This window comes from Brachyhypopomus gauderio, unplaced genomic scaffold (assembly GCF_052324685.1).
Source record: "Brachyhypopomus gauderio isolate BG-103 unplaced genomic scaffold, BGAUD_0.2 sc174, whole genome shotgun sequence".
Classification (NCBI taxonomy): domain Eukaryota; kingdom Metazoa; phylum Chordata; class Actinopteri; order Gymnotiformes; family Hypopomidae; genus Brachyhypopomus; species Brachyhypopomus gauderio.
The window spans coordinates 134,753-153,031 of record NW_027506995.1 but is presented as its reverse complement, the minus strand read 5'-3'; the positions used below and the strand labels follow the sequence as shown (position 1 = coordinate 153,031).

The window sequence follows — 18,279 nt, the reverse complement described above, 5'->3', positions numbered from 1 at the left end:
TTGGTGCACTTGCAGTCAACACGAGCGAAGTGTGGCCAGGGTTGGCAGGTCGTACATAAATATTCCGGCCAAAGTCAGTGTAAAATGCGCCCGTCAGAAGCCAAAAGTAGCCCAAAGTGTTAGAGTGTTAAAATTGAGACTATTTAAGTATTATATCGCCATGGATTGTTATTGTTGGCTTGTAAGTCCCGCGGTGGGCCAAGTGAAAAGTAGCCCAAAAACGAAAAACTTTGAAGGAGTTTCAAACAAGCCCAATTTGGAGTGAAAACGGCGAATCTGGCAACCGGGTTTAGACCGTATGTACAGTATATAAAGCGCGGCAAATTCATATATGTTTCGAGGACGGTATGCCAAAAAGTATATTAACCTAAATATATTTTAGGAAACAGAATAGTCCTATATTACATATATTCTAGTTCTACATTAACTGTTCAAACATTATTCCATTTTTCCCTGTGCAAAAATAAGATTTCGCTACCACAATGCATTACTATTTTGCATAAACCAATCAGCTTCAAGTCGGCATATGACGCCCGCTGACGATTCTAGGAAGTAAACAGGAAACTAACGAGCTAACTGAATATCTTTGGACTGGCTTGATCAAATTTGACAATTAAGGCATCTTTTTTTAGTTATATTGTGCTGCATCTAATAAAGTATGGTTAGCAAACGCTTCCTCGTATCCATGTTAACGTTAGTGATTGTATCAATAAATTTACCTTGACAGACCAGAAGCTATTACTTACTATTGAGATGTTTGTTTTAGCTAGCTAACTATGAAGCTGCTGTGTAAGTAGCATATCATTACATTTTTATTTTTATTCATCTTCCCCCCTGCACAGTGTCAATGAAAAACAAGGTGACAGGAGAGGTCCGCGTGAGGGCAGTTTGTCATAGGTCTATGAGGAAAAGTGAAAAGCCACATGACTTGAGAGTAGGATCAATGGTTACACACACACACAAGTGTTTGTGTATATATGTATGTATGTATGTATGTACAAACATGCACTAATCAGTCATAACAATTACTGTTTTTTCGCAAGATATTTAAATATGGCAGTCTGAACTAAAGAAGCAAAAGCAGCCTTAATCCTGTGGTCTTTGCTGAATAAGACTTCCAGGGACTTCACATACAGTTGTTCCTGTTCTGGCAAAACAAAATATCCTGTTCTCACTCAACAAAATATTGGGCGCAGTGGGGGGCGCAAAATTATTCTCATCTATTAATGGGGGGCACGGCAGAAAACGTTTGGGAACCACTCCTTTAATGTATAAGTGTATAGAAGTGTATAACCACTACATCAGATTACTGCCATAATATAAGCAAAGCTGATTAAATATTGAAGGTGTGGTCATCTCCAATCACACCCTTCACTAATCACATTGACTAAATCTATAGCATCAATAAAACATGGTATTTGGTGCCCAAGCTTTTGCATGTGCCTACATATTTTATCTCTCTACCTTCAGTGAATTAAAGTGGATGTGTACAGTCAACTAATTTGGGAAACTTTACCTGACTTATTTATTTTTGCTCAATTACTGCTGTTCAATAAAATGTTAACAGATATTTTAATATATTTTTTCTCCTTAGATGGTGTTAAAACACTCGAGCCCTGTCATTTTGGTGAGCACCCATTGCTCCTGTGTGGCAGGATGTGCCCTGTGCAATCATTTGGTTGCCCTTCTTTATCAGACTGCACACTATTCTCAGCTAGATATTCCTGCTGTACCCCCAGTCCAAAGCTGCACAGACACCGAGCAGCGAGTTACCTAGCATGTCAGTTTGTATGTCACATGTATGTTCATCCATATGTAGCCACCATTAAAACAGTGCTAAATGTGTCCCTACTTTTAGGGTGTGAAGCCGGGACCCGTTGGAGAAATGGAGGTTCGAAAACCAAGGAATTCAACTGCTGACTGTGTGAGGTTATATATATATATATATATATATATATATATATATATATATATATATATATATATATATATATATATATATATGTTATCTTTTAAACCTTATATTCAACATCTAATTAAAAAGCTTAGACTTTTGTTAGGTTTTTATTATAGAAATAAATCTTGTTTTTCTTTTATTGTAAAAAAGAAGTTAGTTGAAGCAACGTTCATGCCTGTATTAGATTATGGAGATATTTTGTATATGAATGCTCCTGTGCACTGTTTGAGCATACTGGACAGTGTGTATCATAGTGCTTTGCGATTTATAACAAACTGTCGACCTCTTACTCATCATTGTTTGTTATATACAAAAGTGAATTGGACTTCGTTGCAGGCACGACGTTTTGCACATTGGTATGTTTTTATTTACAAAGCACTAATTGGGAATTTGCCTAATTATTTATGTTGTCTTCTGAATAGAAGGCAAAGTCTGCTCAGTCTTCGTTCGAGTGAGTTTTTGCAACTTGCTGTTCCTAGAGCTCGAACAGAGCTAGGAAAGACTGCTTTTAGTTTTGCTGCTCCATACACATGGAACCGGTTACAGGCTGATATAAAAATCAAGGACCTTGTTTCTTTGAACAGATTTAAGACTCTGATAAAATCAGTCAGGTCCAGATCATCTGTGTGTGCGTGTTTTAATAAATTTTATGTGAGATTTTGAATGTATCTTGAATGTTGTAATTTGTGCTGCTGCTCGGTCTCTCTTGGCCAGGTCTCTCTTGTAAAAGAGATCTTGTATCTCAAGGGACTAACCTGGTTAAATAAAGGCAAATAAAAAAATAAAAAAATATTACCTTTGATCCATGTGATGTGTAATGAAGTTTAGATTATATTGTGGCAGTAATTTGATTAAATGGTTATACACGTTTTTGCTTTTAATATTTTTCAGAAGTTGACATTATAAAGCGTTGGATGGAGAAATGCCCAATGTTGCCATGCTAAGAGTGTGAGAGGTCTATAAGAAGTTTTAGTCCTGTAATTGCCCCTCTGGTTGCAACAATGGGCATGTGAACTGCAGTCCCATTAGTTGAATGTGCTTTTGGGCCTGTAGAGGCAGGGAGTGTGGTTTGATTCCATGATAAGCCAGCAGCAGTGAGAGAAATTGTGAACATCCCAGGTGCCCCCAGTGAAGCACCCCTTGCTATGGAAAACTATAGGCTGGGACGATGAGAATGTGCGTATGTTTTGTGAGAAGAGGAAGAAGTGCATGTTAAGTCCCTGGAAGTGTGATTGAGCATGGGGCAGAGGATTGAAGCTGCAACACAGGAGCAGAGTTGATGTGAAGAATGGCATGGTCTGAGAAAGATGAGAGTAAGATGTAGAGCAGGCATGTGAAAGATAGGGCCCCGCGGGCCGGACCCGGCCTGTTGGATTATTTAATACGGCCCGGCATAAATTTCTGAGTATGTCAAAAAATGAATCAAGTCTCTAGCTCATTTCTATCAAAAGTTGTGATTTTTAAAAAATGAATACAAATCAAAAGCTCTCTCTGGTCGCTAGAGGAAAGTAAATGACAGCATGCAGCACTGACACGAGTTAAAGCTTCAGTCAAAGGATGCAATTCCGCTATGAAGCGATTCTGCTATGAAGGATAAATTTGGGTCCGTGGAATTGAATACGTTTTATCAATATCTCGTGCCAGGTTACCCCAAATTAACAGCCATGGCTGCATAAGTTCTATCCATGTTTGGGACTACTTATCTTTGTGAACAGGTGTTCTCTGTAATGAACAATAATAAAACAAAGCAGCGCTCAAGGTTAACAAATAAACACTTGAATGACATTGTTAAATGTGCTGCTACTCAGGATTTGACACCTAATATCGATGCACTTGTGAAGGCAAAAAGATGCCAAGTTACAGGAGCCAGCAGCAGCAAGTAGACTGCAGGAATGCAGTGAGAGAGAGAGAAAAAAAGTGTGATGACACGAAATTTGTTTGCACTCATGAATACAGATCATTAAAAATAAGATTCATCTGGTTTCATATTAAAGATAATTAATATTGTGCAGTATGTTCTCAGCTTCAGTAGGCCCAGCCTAGTAGTTTGATCTGATGTAGTCTAATTTTATTACCCATGCACTGCTATAACTTTTATTTGTATTTCTTTTTTTATTTATTTCAAAGCAGTATGACTATTAAGGCGAAAATGTTTTTTTCATAGCTCCCACTTGAGTTTGTTAATGTGGTGAGTTGCTTCAGGTATAAAACTGCATTCACTCAACTGTTAAAATAAACCAGTTGTTAACACATTCACCGTCAAACATGAAAATCTTTTTTTTTTTCATTGTTTTAATGTGTTGTGCTTAGAAAAGATCCCTTTTCATCCATGATTATAAAATGTAGGCTGAATGATAAAGCATAGTACTGAAAAATAAAGCGAAATATTTGGAGTTGATTTGTAGTTACTGATCCGGCTCACCTAAGAACAGAAGGTCTGGATCCGGCCCCACAGCCAAACTGAGTTTGACATGCCTGATCTACACGTTTCCATGAGGCAAACCATGTTCGAGGACATACTTCTGCAGAGAATTTGGCAGAGAGAATCTACAGGGGAACTGTCCAGACCAAGGACATGAGGGGAGGAATTCATATGGAGCCAGTTGCAGTTCAAGAGTACTGCATTCTGAAAAATGTGAATTATTCACCATGTGGGTTTGTCATTCACCCTGATGCTCCATGGCTGGGTTGTTCCCCTGATGGAGTAATCTTCGATCCCTCTGAGAATCCACCATTTGGACTCTTAGAAGTCAAATGCCCCAACATTCAGAGTTATGTGGACTGCCCCTATCTGAAAATGTCAAGCGGTGCTTTGAAACTTCGGAGGCAACACAAGTACTGCTGGCAAGTTCAGGGACAGATCCTCTTGACTGGTTTAGAATGGTGTGATTTTGTTGTGTGTGCTCAGGAGGACACACTAGTTGAGCGAGTTTACAAAAATCAAGAAGTGATGCACACCATTAGAGAAAAAGCGGATCATTTTTTCTTTTACCATTACATACAAAAGTGTTTGCAGTAAAACATAAATACAATGATTACCTGTATAGTGTCAGATTAATTATCTGTTGTTCATTAAGAAGTGATTTGTTTGTTTTTTCTGTCAATGCATTAATTCCACTGTTTTTATGTCTTCCTTTAAGTGCAGACATAAAAAAAATATGAGAAGGATTTTTGATTCTCCAAGCCAAGGTTTATTACAGCAGGTTATTAAGACCAGTAATATTAAAGCATCAAAACATATTTACATATTTTCGATATTTAAATGCATACATTCTAAAATTTGCTCCATGTCTTTACAAGTGGTCCATTCTGATAGTTCACAAGCAGACAAGATACAGTAAATAGCTGATTTATGCTGCCTGAAATAGACATGGGGATGACGGTGTCAAACAATTTGTGCTCCTTTACTCGTCGGATGCACCGTTCAACATGTACCCTGAGCCTGGCTACGGACTGTGTGTGTTTTACGTCATGTGCAGACATTCGTGTGCACCTTTTCAGGAAAACTGGCCTGTGGATCTTACATGGTACAAGATCGTCTACCAGGAAGCCCTTATCCACCATTATTGCCATGTCAGGGGTAAGTAGAGGAATAATTCCTGACTGTCTGAACATCTCCCTGTCACTAATAGACCCAGCATAGAGTCCAGACACAAAGGTTATGGCACCATGGGGTGCCATTCCAATTAAGGCCTTGAAGGTACAATGAGACTTATAATTGGAAAAGACTTCACTCTGTAACAGCAGGGATGATGGTGTTTGGCAGCAGAGCTCTGTACAATCCAGGATAACTTGTGTGTCCTGAAAATTCCCAAACTCCTCTGGCAGGTAGGCCTGTACTTTGTCTTTGGGCATCCAAATGCAGACAGACCCTAAAAGAAACTGTAGGTTTGGAGTTGGTGACCCGTATCATCTGATGTGTTGCAGGTTCAATCAGTTCCCAGAAGGCCATCAGGTGGTTGTAGGTTGCAAACCTGCAAAGACAGTAGATGGATTATTAAGATACACTGATCAAAAACTAATCAGTCATATCCAGTATTTTTGTTCAGAAGCTCACCTTTTTAGATCATTTTAACTCTATTGTGCACACATTCCAGGCGGCCATTTTTAAAATTCCTCAGATTCCCGACATAGTCCACTATAAAACTAGATATCTCAAGTTGTACATATAGGGAAATGATAATTCATGGCTCAAACTGAAGTAGACAGTTGGGGGAACATATTGATTCACTTCAATACCATATTCCTTGGTTTGTTTTATTTTAGAACCTCTATTACAGATGCTAATATGCCAGGAATGTCAGAAATGCACTTGACCTTGAGCATCACAAGCATGTATATTCACATAGCTCCATTCCATTCAGTCTATAAATTTGAAATATATTTCGCTATGGTCTTTTCTAATAACACAGAAAAAATGGAGCAAATCCATGCAAGCATTGCAAAGTTATTCCACTTTGTTCCAAGGAATGTCAAGTTCAACATTCCAATGTATGCCACAGCCAGTACACACCCTTGGCCAACCAAGCCAACATGCTAACAAATTCCATACACGAAACCGATGAGCTATTTCAAACAACAACGTTGCACATATTACAGAAAGACCAGAAAATTCCAATGAATAAATTCCATGTCCAATTATGAACGTTATATGATATGACATTTATGTCCAATATAGTCCGACAGGCTATGCAAGCTACCGTAGCCAACTCCGGTAGCATCCGACACGATACAGAGTACTCCAGCACTCAAAAGCTCCAATACTAAACATTAGATTATAGACAGTATTAGAATATATATTTTGTACAATATCGCTTATGAAAAATTATCAATTTTTACTCACGAGTACACCGAGTCGCGTCGTAGCGGGTGTACGGTCTCACTTCCGGGTTGGCGAAAATGCCGAAAATTGCTCATATATTCCATAAAAAGTTATCGGTTTATGTTCAAAAGTATCCACAATCAGAATAAAAACGAACAAAATAATCCACGACTGCTTCAGTTTCGCCGAATAGTGTGTTCTGGGGAGCTTGGCTTAGGTTAGCAAAGGTTAGCTTATGTTGCTATGCTAGCGGACCCACATTGGAAATGAAGCGCGACTTTCCGAGGGCTCAATAAAAAAATATAATTGAGCAATCGTGGCAAATGAGGGCTGGTTAGCTTCAGAAGGAAGTAAAGTATTGGTTAGAAGAGGTTCCAATCACTTGTAAGGCTCCAGCTTGTCTCTGTGGACTGATAAGTTGGTGCACTTGCAGTCAACACGAGCGAAGTGTGGCCAGGGTTGGCAGGTCGTACATAAATATTCCGGCCAAAGTCAGTGTAAAATGCGCCCGTCAGAAGCCAAAAGTAGCCCAAAGTGTTAGAGTGTTAAAATTGAGACTATTTAAGTATTATATCGCCATGGATTGTTATTGTTGACTTGTAAGTCCCGCGGTGGGCCAAGTGAAAAGTAGCCCAAAAACGAAAAACTTTGAAGGAGTTTCAAACAAGCCCAATTTGGAGTGAAAACGGCGAATCTGGCAACCGGTTTTAGACCGTATGTGCAGGATATAAAGCGCTGCAAATTCATATATGTTTCGAGGACGGTATGCCAAAAAGTATATTAACCTAAATATATTTTAGGAAACAGAATAGTCCTATATTACATATATTCTAGTTCTACATTAACTGTTCAAACATTATTCCATTTTTCCCTGTGCAAAAATAAGATTTCGCTACCACAATGCATTACTATTTTGCATAAACCAATCAGCTTCAAGTCGGCATATGACGCCCGCTGACGATTCTAGGAAGTAAACAGGAAACTAACGAGCTAACTGAATATCTTTGGACTGGCTTGATCAAATTTGACAATTAAGGCATCTTTTTTTAGTTATATTGTGCTGCATCTAATAAAGTATGGTTAGCAAACGCTTCCTCGTATCCATCGTTAGTGATTGTATCAATAAATTTACCTTGACAGACCAGAAGCTATTACTTACTATTGAGATGTTTGTTTTAGCTAGCTAACTATGAAGCTGCTGTGTAAGTAGCATATCATTACATTTTTATTTTTATTCATCTTCCCCCCTGCACAGTGTCAATGAAAAACAAGGTGACAGGAGAGGTCCGCGTGAGGGCAGTTTGTCATAGGTCTATGAGGAAAAGTGAAAAGCCACATGACTTGAGAGTAGGATCAATGGTTACACACACACACAAGTGTTTGTGTATATATGTATGTATGTATGTATGTACAAACATGCACTAATCAGTCATAACAATTACTGTTTTTTCGCAAGATATTTAAATATGGCAGTCTGAACTAAAGAAGCAAAAGCAGCCTTAATCCTGTGGTCTTTGCTGAATAAGACTTCCAGGGACTTCACATACAGTTGTTCCTGTTCTGGCAAAACAAAATATCCTGTTCTCACTCAACAAAATATTGGGCGCAGTGGGGGGCGCAAAATTATTCTCATCTATTAATGGGGGGCACGGCAGAAAACGTTTGGGAACCACTCCTTTAATGTATAAGTGTATAGAAGTGTATAACCACTACATCAGATTACTGCCATAATATAAGCAAAGCTGATTAAATATTGAAGGTGTGGTCATCTCCAATCACACCCTTCACTAATCACATTGACTAAATCTATAGCATCAATAAAACATGGTATTTGGTGCCCAAGCTTTTGCATGTGCCTATGTAGCAGATGTCAACGGGCTTGGCACCCAATCGCGGAAGAAAGCCACAAGAAGTTGGGGATCTCAATTTGCCTCACCGTTTATTTGTGCCTGTACAAGACATAAGGCGCAATTGACACACACACGCACTTAGTTGTTCTTTCTCTCCCATATAACGTTCGCCATCCGAGTGACAAAAACCCGGGAAAACACTCAGTGAACAGAAAACAAGACAATACAGATATCCTGAACAACGAATGACCACAAGATAAACAGCAGAAAAAAATAAGCGGGAGCGAAGATGAGCTAACGAAGCACGACATTAAACAGCACAGTGACGTTACAGATCGGCAATATCGATACATATAGTTAATCTTACATTTTACATTTAATGTTGAACAGCAAATAAAACATACCTGTACAAGACATAAGGCGCAATTGACACACACACGCACTTAGTTGTTCTTTCTCTCCTAACAAATAAGGGGAAAAACACGAGGATCAAAAAATTGTGCACAAAGAACTGTGTATGCAGTAAACTCAAATAAAATCCCACTAACAATGTTTGCGATGGTTTATTGATGTTTTCGTCAACTAAGGTTTTACTGCGGTTTTCATATTAAAGTCCCCAAAGAACAACTCTGGAGAGAGAGAGAAATCGTCGTGCCTACCCATATAACGTTCGCCATCCGAGTGACAAAAACCCGGGAAAACACTCGATGGATAAGAATGGTGTTACATCAATTAGCGCCCTACGTGCAACCGATTAAGGGGAACCCCCCAAACAAAATAAACATGTATATATATATATATACATAAGCCCTTCCTCCCACAACCAGCTAATCTCAAGCGGCACATTTTAATCATCACTAAACTTTGGGGAGTTCATTTCAGGACATTTCAGATGTAATAACATACAAAATAAAAAAATAAGAATTAAAGAAATCAAAACGAAAGCACCACTGCCACATACTCCCCTCTGAACTTCACAAAGTTTGGCCTCAGGAGATAAGAAATACATAGGTAGTCATCCCCCTCAGTATGATACACCATGCAACGTACACGTCACCCGACTCTTCGGGAAAGAGGCATAATGGAGTTGATCAGGCTCACAAATGCCGTCTTGCTGCAGGGGTGCCTTATACACCACCTACTCGTATGACTAGGATGACAATCTACTCTCCTGGCCTAAAAGGGAATGTCACACCTTGATTCACGTTACTAAGATGCACTATGATGACAAAGCTTTTACAAAACTCTTGACTGAACTATGTGTAGCCTTCTGTGTCATATTTTGTATAAGCCTATCCACAGGTCTTATTATTCTACCAACTCGCGACCTAACCTGAGCCACTACTCCAGGGACATGTGATGGTGAGCAATGTTCAGTTGACGTGTTGGGCCTCACTGGGTCCTCTCGACCACCGGATACTTCGACATCAGCGGACACTGCTAAACTGTCGTTTTCGGCAATGTTAGAATGACCAGCAAGGGACTCTAAATCCACATTCACCGATTGCTGTTCTGACTCTCCTTTCTCTGAGGTGCACTGGCCTTCCGCAGAGCCATCCAAAGCGGCTATCCAACTGGCCGTCTGATCGTCTTTGTCTGGTTCGCCTTCAAACATGGAGGACTGCCTGGGAGATAAGTCTGCTTGGCTACCATCTGATTCTGAGCCACTAAAGGACGACTCTACTTCCCTGTCAGTGTCAAAGGGTAGAAAGTTGACCTGCAACATTAAATTACGGTGGACCACCTTCTCTTGACCGGTTCTATTACTTCTTACACAATAGGTATGGCACTGGGGGTCTTTGGAGACTACGGTGTAAGGAACAGATTCCCACCTATCTGCTAATTTCCGCCGCCCTCGCTCACCCTTGTTGGCCAATAGCACTTGGTCACCTTCCTCAATGTCCGAACCCTTCATTCTTTTGTTGTAAAGTTCAGCTTGACGCTGCTGACTTGCGTTTGCGTTGGTTTGCGCAAGGGACAGAGCTTCCTTGAGGTTATCTCGCATCTTTCTGACGTAGCTATCGTAATCAGTGATGTCATTGTCCCTTTCTACACTGTGAAATACCACATCTACAGGCAGGCGTGGAACTCTACCAAACATCAAATAGAAGGGAGCATAACCAGTAGACTCATGGGCTGTGCAGTTATATGCAAATGTCAGGGTCTGCAGCATCTGAGGCCACTTTAATTTGTCTCTTGGGGGCAAAGCTCTAATCATGTTTCCCAGAGTGCGATTAAACCTCTCAACATGCCCGTTACCCATTGGATGATAGGCTGTGGTTCTTGACTTTCTTACCCCAGAAATATGCAATAATTCTTTAATCAAGTGGCTCTCAAAATTTGCGCCTTGGTCTGAATGAATACTTCCTGCTTCCTGCTTTCCTCCTGTACAGACGCTTTTCTGTCAGCTCTGCTTGTCCTTTCATTTATTTGAGTTATATCTACAAGTTCAAGTTATTTTTACAAGTTAAAAGGATCCATTACTCGTTACTTCACTTGGTAAGCTTTTTTACATTCATCTATAAAGGATTATTTAGCATTTTTTACATTCCGACAGTCCGACACTGCGAGTGAACTGTTTTTTGCGCCTCATCCTTGTGAGTGGTTTTTGTGCACTGTTTTATCAGCAGCTGATATTGTTTTCAGCTGTGAAATACCTGCCAGAACTTATTGGGTGTTATTTTTGCACTTTGGATTTTTAACTTGGATATTTGAGCCTTGTGCCCGGTGCTTTTGCGATTATGCCTCATGCTTCCACATCATCTATTTGCTCTGAGTGTATCAAACTGTCTCAGAGGGTTGCAGAACTTCAGGAAAGAATCCATACCTTACATTCTATAAGGGAGGAGGAAGAATATCTGGACTCGATTCTTGCCACACAAACCGCTGACAAAACCGTCCCTGTGACTGGCAAAGAAAGAGACGTTTCTCTCCATTGTCGCTGGGATGTACTGGGGGCAAAGCCTAAGCTCATCTTGGCCTCAACTCCTAATCCTGTTAACAACAACAATGATAAGGGCTGGACTCTTGTTCGGGGGAAGGAACGTAGCAGAAACCAGCACAGCAGCGGCGGCAAGCAGCAATCTTCAGAACAGAACATTCTTCTCGATAACAGATATGAAGCTCTTGCCTCAACTGAAGTAGCAGAAACTGAGCAGTCTCATCACAACATACTGCCTCCCTCTCCAGGACATCAAGGACATCAAACGCACCCCAATCAGCATCAGAGATCCGACTCCAGTCTGGCTGCTAAGCTTGCAAATAACTCTGGCCATTCGCGGACCAACCACCAGGCTGCCAACTGTGTTAGCCAGCAGCATGCTAACAAGCATGCTAAGAGGGTTAGCCATCGGGATGCTAACCATGTTGGCCATCGGGGTGGTAACCATGTTGGCCATCGGGGTGGTAACCATGCTGGCCATCGGGGTGGTAACCATGTTGGCCATCGGGATGCTAACCATGTTAGCCGCCGAGGCATTAATGGTGAAAGAAGACGAGGAACACCGCCACAGCCCAAAACGCTGCTAATTGGGGACTCAGTCATCAGAGATGTATGGAGCAACAGTATTAAGGCCTTTTGCTTTCCTCGTGTTACTGTCTGTGAAGTGATACCCATGATTCCACACATATTGCATGACCATCCAGCTACGGAAAGACTGATTGTACATGTCGGCTCTAGCGATGTTTACAAACAACAGTCTGAGATACTGAAACAGGATTTTAACCATCTGCTCGACATTCTGGAGTTTTCCCGGTGTGAAGTGTTCATTTCTGGACCGATACCAACTGCACGTCGAGGCAGTGGTCACTTTACCAGACTGCTGGCTCTAAACAGCTGGCTCACTACAGCCTGTGCACATCGGAAGGTAAACTTCATTGACAATTTCAACATTTTTTGGAGGCGTCCTGAGCTTTTTAACCCTGATGAGATCCGGGCGTGGTCTACCTTCTTGGGGTCCAACAGGGTGTGGGGGACCCATTGCATTTTTTGTTAAAATAATCAGCAGATTTAGCCCAATTGCAAGTAAAATAAACAATACATATGTTAAATTAGTTTGCTCTCATTTATTTATTAGTTACTTTTTTATTAAAATGTAACACAATAAGGAAATGAATCATAAATCATGCTGGCTGACAGGCTGGTCCTATGGCTAGCTGCTGACGGGCTGGTGCTAACGGAGCTGGCTGCTGCTCATCCTCCTTTTCATTATCACTATCAGACTCTGATATTTCAGAAATGTGATCCTGAAATTTCTTCTTCTGAATCACCATCAAAATCCTCTGTCTCTTCCAATATCAGCTGTAAGGCAGTCTGAACTGAGAATCGCTTTGCCATCTTTTATAGCATTTTTAGCATTTATAGCATCATGTCCCCATGATTGGATGAAACACACACTCACACACACATACACACACACACACACACACACACACACACACACACACACACACACACACACACACACACACAGGTCCAGAGAGGAGGGAGGGATAATGAGGGCTGAGAGAAAAGATGCTTCTTTCAGATCTCACCCCTTTGTCTCTATAGAGATTCTTCGTCTGCTGTCTGACAATATGCAATCAACCCCTGATGTGACAACCATCAAAAGTGTTGATGGTTGCTCACCTTTGCATGCCAAACTCCTCTGTCCTTTGTTTGTATATCCTTTAAAGTCATACAGACGACTATCAACTACCCAACCCAATGTTGATTGCCCACTTTGACTAGCCCAGGGCACAGTGGACCCTGGACCCTGTATGTAATACAAATGTGAAGGGGGGGGTACGGGGGGGTGGTCATTGAAAATATTTTCTGATTTATGTTGCTCACAGAAAATGAGCCAAGGACCAATGAATCTCAGTTTGAAAAAAAAAAAATTGTAGAATTTTTTTAAGCTGATTTTTTAAAAATGGGTCCCACAGACCCTTGGACCATATAAGGGTTAAACCTGATCAGCTTCACCCTAACAGGGCCGGGACTCAAATGCTTGTGGACAATCTAATGTATGGAATCACTCACATGCGGAATCTGCACCCAACCGCCAGCAGTAACGTCAGTAATGTCAGTCAAAGGAGCCCACCATCTCCTGTCAGAGAATCTGTCCACAGTCTCAGAGGTAAACTCCAGGAGATTGAAGAGGTTCTGCAACACTACAGTCTGCTGTCTTGCAGGAACTCACCCACTTCTCCTGCACACTCAGTGAATTCTCAGGTCTGACACACTGGAACCCATGCTCCTAGTCAGTGCTACATTCCAGTTATTTTAAATAGCCGGTGGCATGGCTCTCAGAGTCGAAATAAAAATGTAATCAGGAGAAAACATAAGGGTACAAAACATTGTAACAAACAAAATTTGATCCCAGTGAAATGCACAAGTGATGTAAGCGATGCTGATCAAACACATCAAGTCTTCAAAGTCTCCTTACTAAATGTCCGCTCACTCACAAACAAGTCTTTTATAATAGCTAAATTAATTGAAGATTACTGTCTGGACTTTCTTTTTCTAACAGAGACTTGGCTTGATAGCAATGGAGCAATAGTGCTAAATGAAGCTTCACCTCCCGACTTTAACTATTTTAATGTCTCCAGAGTAAATAAGAGAGGTGGTGGTGTTGCATGTTTTTACCATAAAGCATTCCGATGTAAGCAGATCTCATTAGGGGAACATCCTACGTTTGAATATCTGGCAGTACAACTCAACAGTACTTATTCAGTTCTTTTGATTGTTATCTATCATCCTCCCAGACTACATGCAGATTTTCTTGAAGATTTTGAAGAAATGCTTTCAAGGATTTTAATTGATTTTGATTATGTTTTAATTGCTGGGGATTTTAATATTCACATGGATATATCCACAAATCCAATCACTTCAGAATTCATGAGGATGCTTAACTCTTTTGATCTCATACAGCATGTATCAGGCCCAACTCATAAGCATGGCCACATTTTAGATTTGGTCATTTCTAAACGTATAGAGGTTAATAATACTGAAATTACTGATGTTGCAATCTCTGACCATTTTGGTGTATTTTTCAACATGTCATTATCTACTAGAACACTCAGTGAAAAGCGCACAATAACCAAGCGTTATCTCAGTGCTGGCAGTGCCGTGGCCTTCACAGACATGATACAGTCCCTCCCTCCCCTCTCAGAAAATGGGAATGAGCTAGTTGAAACATTCACACACAGAGTTAGGAACTGTATTGATGCTGTGGCACCAAAGGTAACTAAAATAATCTCTGGTAAAATTAAGATGCCCTGGAGAAACACTCCATCTATTGTAAAATTTAGGCAAGATTGTAGGCAGGCTGAGAGACGTTGGCGAAAGTCAAAATTGCAAGTACATTTTGATATTTATAAAACAACATTGCAGAATTACAACAGTGAAGTGAAATCAGCAAGGAAAAACTATTTCTCTACCTTAATCAATTCATCCAATAATAACTCAGCTGTCTTGTTCAGAAGCATAGATCAGCTAGTAAACCCCACCTCCTGTGGCTTCCCTGAGACTGTTTCAGTTGAAAAATGTGAGGAGTTTGCTATATTTTTTAAGGACAAGATTACTAGTATAAGGCAGAACATAGCAACAAGCACTAATAGACCATCAACCCTTATATCAGTTACTCAGCCTAACTTTAATATGTCTTATTTCCAAGAAGTTGACATGGTAACACTACTTGATGTGATTTCATCACTAAAATCCTCTACTTGTGAACTGGACCCTTTACCAACAAGCTTTTTCAAGCAGGTTCTGAGCTCATTAGCAAATGAAGTTCTAACGATTGTTAATCAGTCTCTGCAATTGGGTGAATTCCCTAACATTTTTAAAACTGCAATGGTTAAACCACTATTAAAGAACAGAAATCTTGATCCCACAATTCTTAATAATTATCGACCTATATCTAACCTTTCCTTTCTTAGCAAAATCATTGAAAAAGTAGTGTCAATCCAGTTGAATGACTATGTCAAAGTAAATCAAATAAATGACACTTTTCAATCTGGTTTCAGAGCTCTCCACAGCACTGAAACAGCCCTAGTTAAGGTAGTAAATGACTTGAGATTGAATAAGGATGCAGGCAAACTCTCAGTCCTTTTTCTGCTAGATTTAAGCGCCGCTTTTGACACCGTTGATCATGAAATACTTCTTGATCGACTACAGAGCTGGGTAGGCCTTAGTGGCTTAGTCTTAGACTGGTTTAGATCGTACCTAACTGGGCGTGATTACTATGTAGCATTAGGTACCTCTTCCTCCACACGTCAAAAAATAACTTGTGGTGTCCCCCAAGGATCAATTCTTGGGCCGTTACTATTCAACCTATATATGCTTCCATTACCACACATCATTAATAAACATGGTATTAGTTATCATCAATATGCAGATGACACTCAACTTTATATCTCGCTAGAACCTAAAGCCCTAAAATCAATTTGCTCACTGTTTGACTGCATAGATGATATACAGACATGGATGTCTGACAATTTTCTGCAGTTAAATAAACAGAAGACAGAGGTTCTTGTTCTTGGCAGTGATTCACAAAGGAATGATGTCCAGACTTATTTAAATCAAATGAATCTGAAAGCCAGACAATGTGTTAAGAACCTGGGTGTCACCTTTGATAATGAGCTCAGCTTCAAATCACACATCATGACTACATGCAAGACAGCTTACTTTCATCTTCGAAACATCGCTAAGGTCCGAGATATGCTCTCTCCTGCTGACAGTGAAAAACTTGTCCATGCATTTATCACATCAAGGCTAGATTATTGTAACGCTGTTCTATCTGCTCTTCCAAAGAGCTCTATTTCGCACCTACAGCGAGTTCAGAACGCGGCTGCAAGGGTTCTGACCCGCAGGAGAAAGAGAGATCATATTACACCTGCACTCCACTCACTGCACTGGTTACCTGTCAGCTTTAGAATAGATTTTAAGGTTCTAGTCATGGTTTTTAAATGTCTTCATGGTCTTGCCCCTCTTTACCTAAGTGAAATGATGGTTAGATATGTTCCAGTCAGGTCTCTCAGGTCTTCAAACAGTAATCTACTGGTGATTCCTAAAAGCCGATTAAAGATTGGCGAGGGTGCTTTTAGCCACTATGGCCCAAAGCTCTGGAATTCTCTTCCTGAAGAGCTCAGAGGCATTTCATCCCTGCATAGTTTTAAGAGCAGTCTCAAAACATTCCTGTTTAGATCCGCTTTTAGTTAAAACTATTAAGATAGAGTTTCTTATCTTATTTACTTTACTTTTTATTATCTTACTTACTTCACTTTTTACTTTTTATGTTATTTTAATATTTTTATCTTTAATTTCTTTTAAAATTTTCTTCTGTCTTTTTGTTTTTGTCTTATCTCCTTTTATTGTTTCTTTTATTTATACTGTAAAGCACTTTGAGTTACATGTATGTATGAAAGGTGCTATACAAATAAAGATTATTATTATTATTATTATTATTATTATACGTTCCGGAAACCCGTATACACAAAAGAATCTGTCCCAAAGCTGGCGGGCTACTTGTCTGGCTGATTGACCACTGCAGACGAATGAATGAGACATTTTAGTGAAGTGATCCGTGATCACTAGGACATCTACACTCTTGCCACGGGAATCTTCTGCACTCCAAAAGTCTATGCAGACCAATTCTAATGGCCGTGATGTTTTCACACTTTCCAGTGGAGCCCGTCCCTCAGGTTCAGGGGTCTTACTCACCACGCATCTCTTACAGCGCCTGACATGATGTCGTATGTCTTGTTCCATGCCAACCCAAAAGAATCTCTGCCTTGCCAAGTAGAGTGTTCTGCCTTGCCCTTGATGACCAGCATCATCGTGGACACCCTGCAACACCATATCCAACAGAAGAGCAGGAACAACATACTGGTGGCGTTTTTTTCCTGACAAGGGGTCTTTGCACACACGGTACAGTATGCCATCCAACATTTTTAGCTTGTCCCACTGTTTCAGGGTTTTCAAAGTTTTGAATGTTTCCTGAGTCCTCTCTCGCCTCGATGGTTTCCTGCCACGTGTGATGTAATATAGAACTCGAGACAGGACAGGATCACTTTGTTGTTTTTCCTGCAGCTCTTTCAGTGACAAAACTGGTAATGCGCTCTGACCTAATGGTAACAACTGATGTATGTCCTGGGACAGCCACAGCCCCACGTTTTCACCAAAGCCTGTGTCCCACTCTATGTGATTATCCAGTATGGCAGACACCTCAGCGCAGGACAGTGAGCTGTGTGCGGGGTCTTTGAGGCATGGTGCAGGTTCAACAGTTTGGCACTGAGCACTGACATGGAAGGCACGTTGGACAACATCCTCTCGGAAGCGGTCTGCTTCCGCCAGCAAGTCTGTATACGGTTCTGTCACCAACCTTTGGCTAACTCGACCCTGGGTGAAGGGTTGTCTGCTTAAGGCATCCGCCACCACATTCCTGCTGCCAGGGATATACTGAATACTGAAGTTGTATGGAGCCAACTTAGCAACCCACCTCTGCTCGCATGCGTCAAGTCTGGGCTTTGTTAAAATATAGGTCAGCGGGTTATTGTCTGTCCAGACAGTGAAGGTATGCCCCTTCAACCAGTGACTAAACTTGTCGCATACGGACCATTTTAGAGCTAAAAATTCTAACCGATGAGCAGGGTAGTTGCTTTGGGCA

At 40.6% G+C, this 18,279-nt stretch overlaps 1 protein-coding gene across 1 annotated transcript; it reads right to left on the bottom strand.

The window, feature by feature from the left end:
- Positions 1 to 8,538: 8,538 nt before the first annotated feature.
- On the bottom strand, positions 8,539 to 11,032 carry LOC143501754 (uncharacterized). Its single transcript, XM_076995027.1, has 2 exons — positions 9,289 to 11,032; positions 8,539 to 9,090 (listed from the first exon to the last, which is right to left on the bottom strand). The coding sequence occupies exon 1, from the start codon at positions 10,890 to 10,892 to the stop codon at positions 9,849 to 9,851; it is 1,044 nt and encodes a 347-aa protein (XP_076851142.1). The 5' UTR covers positions 10,893 to 11,032; the 3' UTR covers positions 8,539 to 9,090; positions 9,289 to 9,848.
- Positions 11,033 to 18,279: the final 7,247 nt, after the last annotated feature.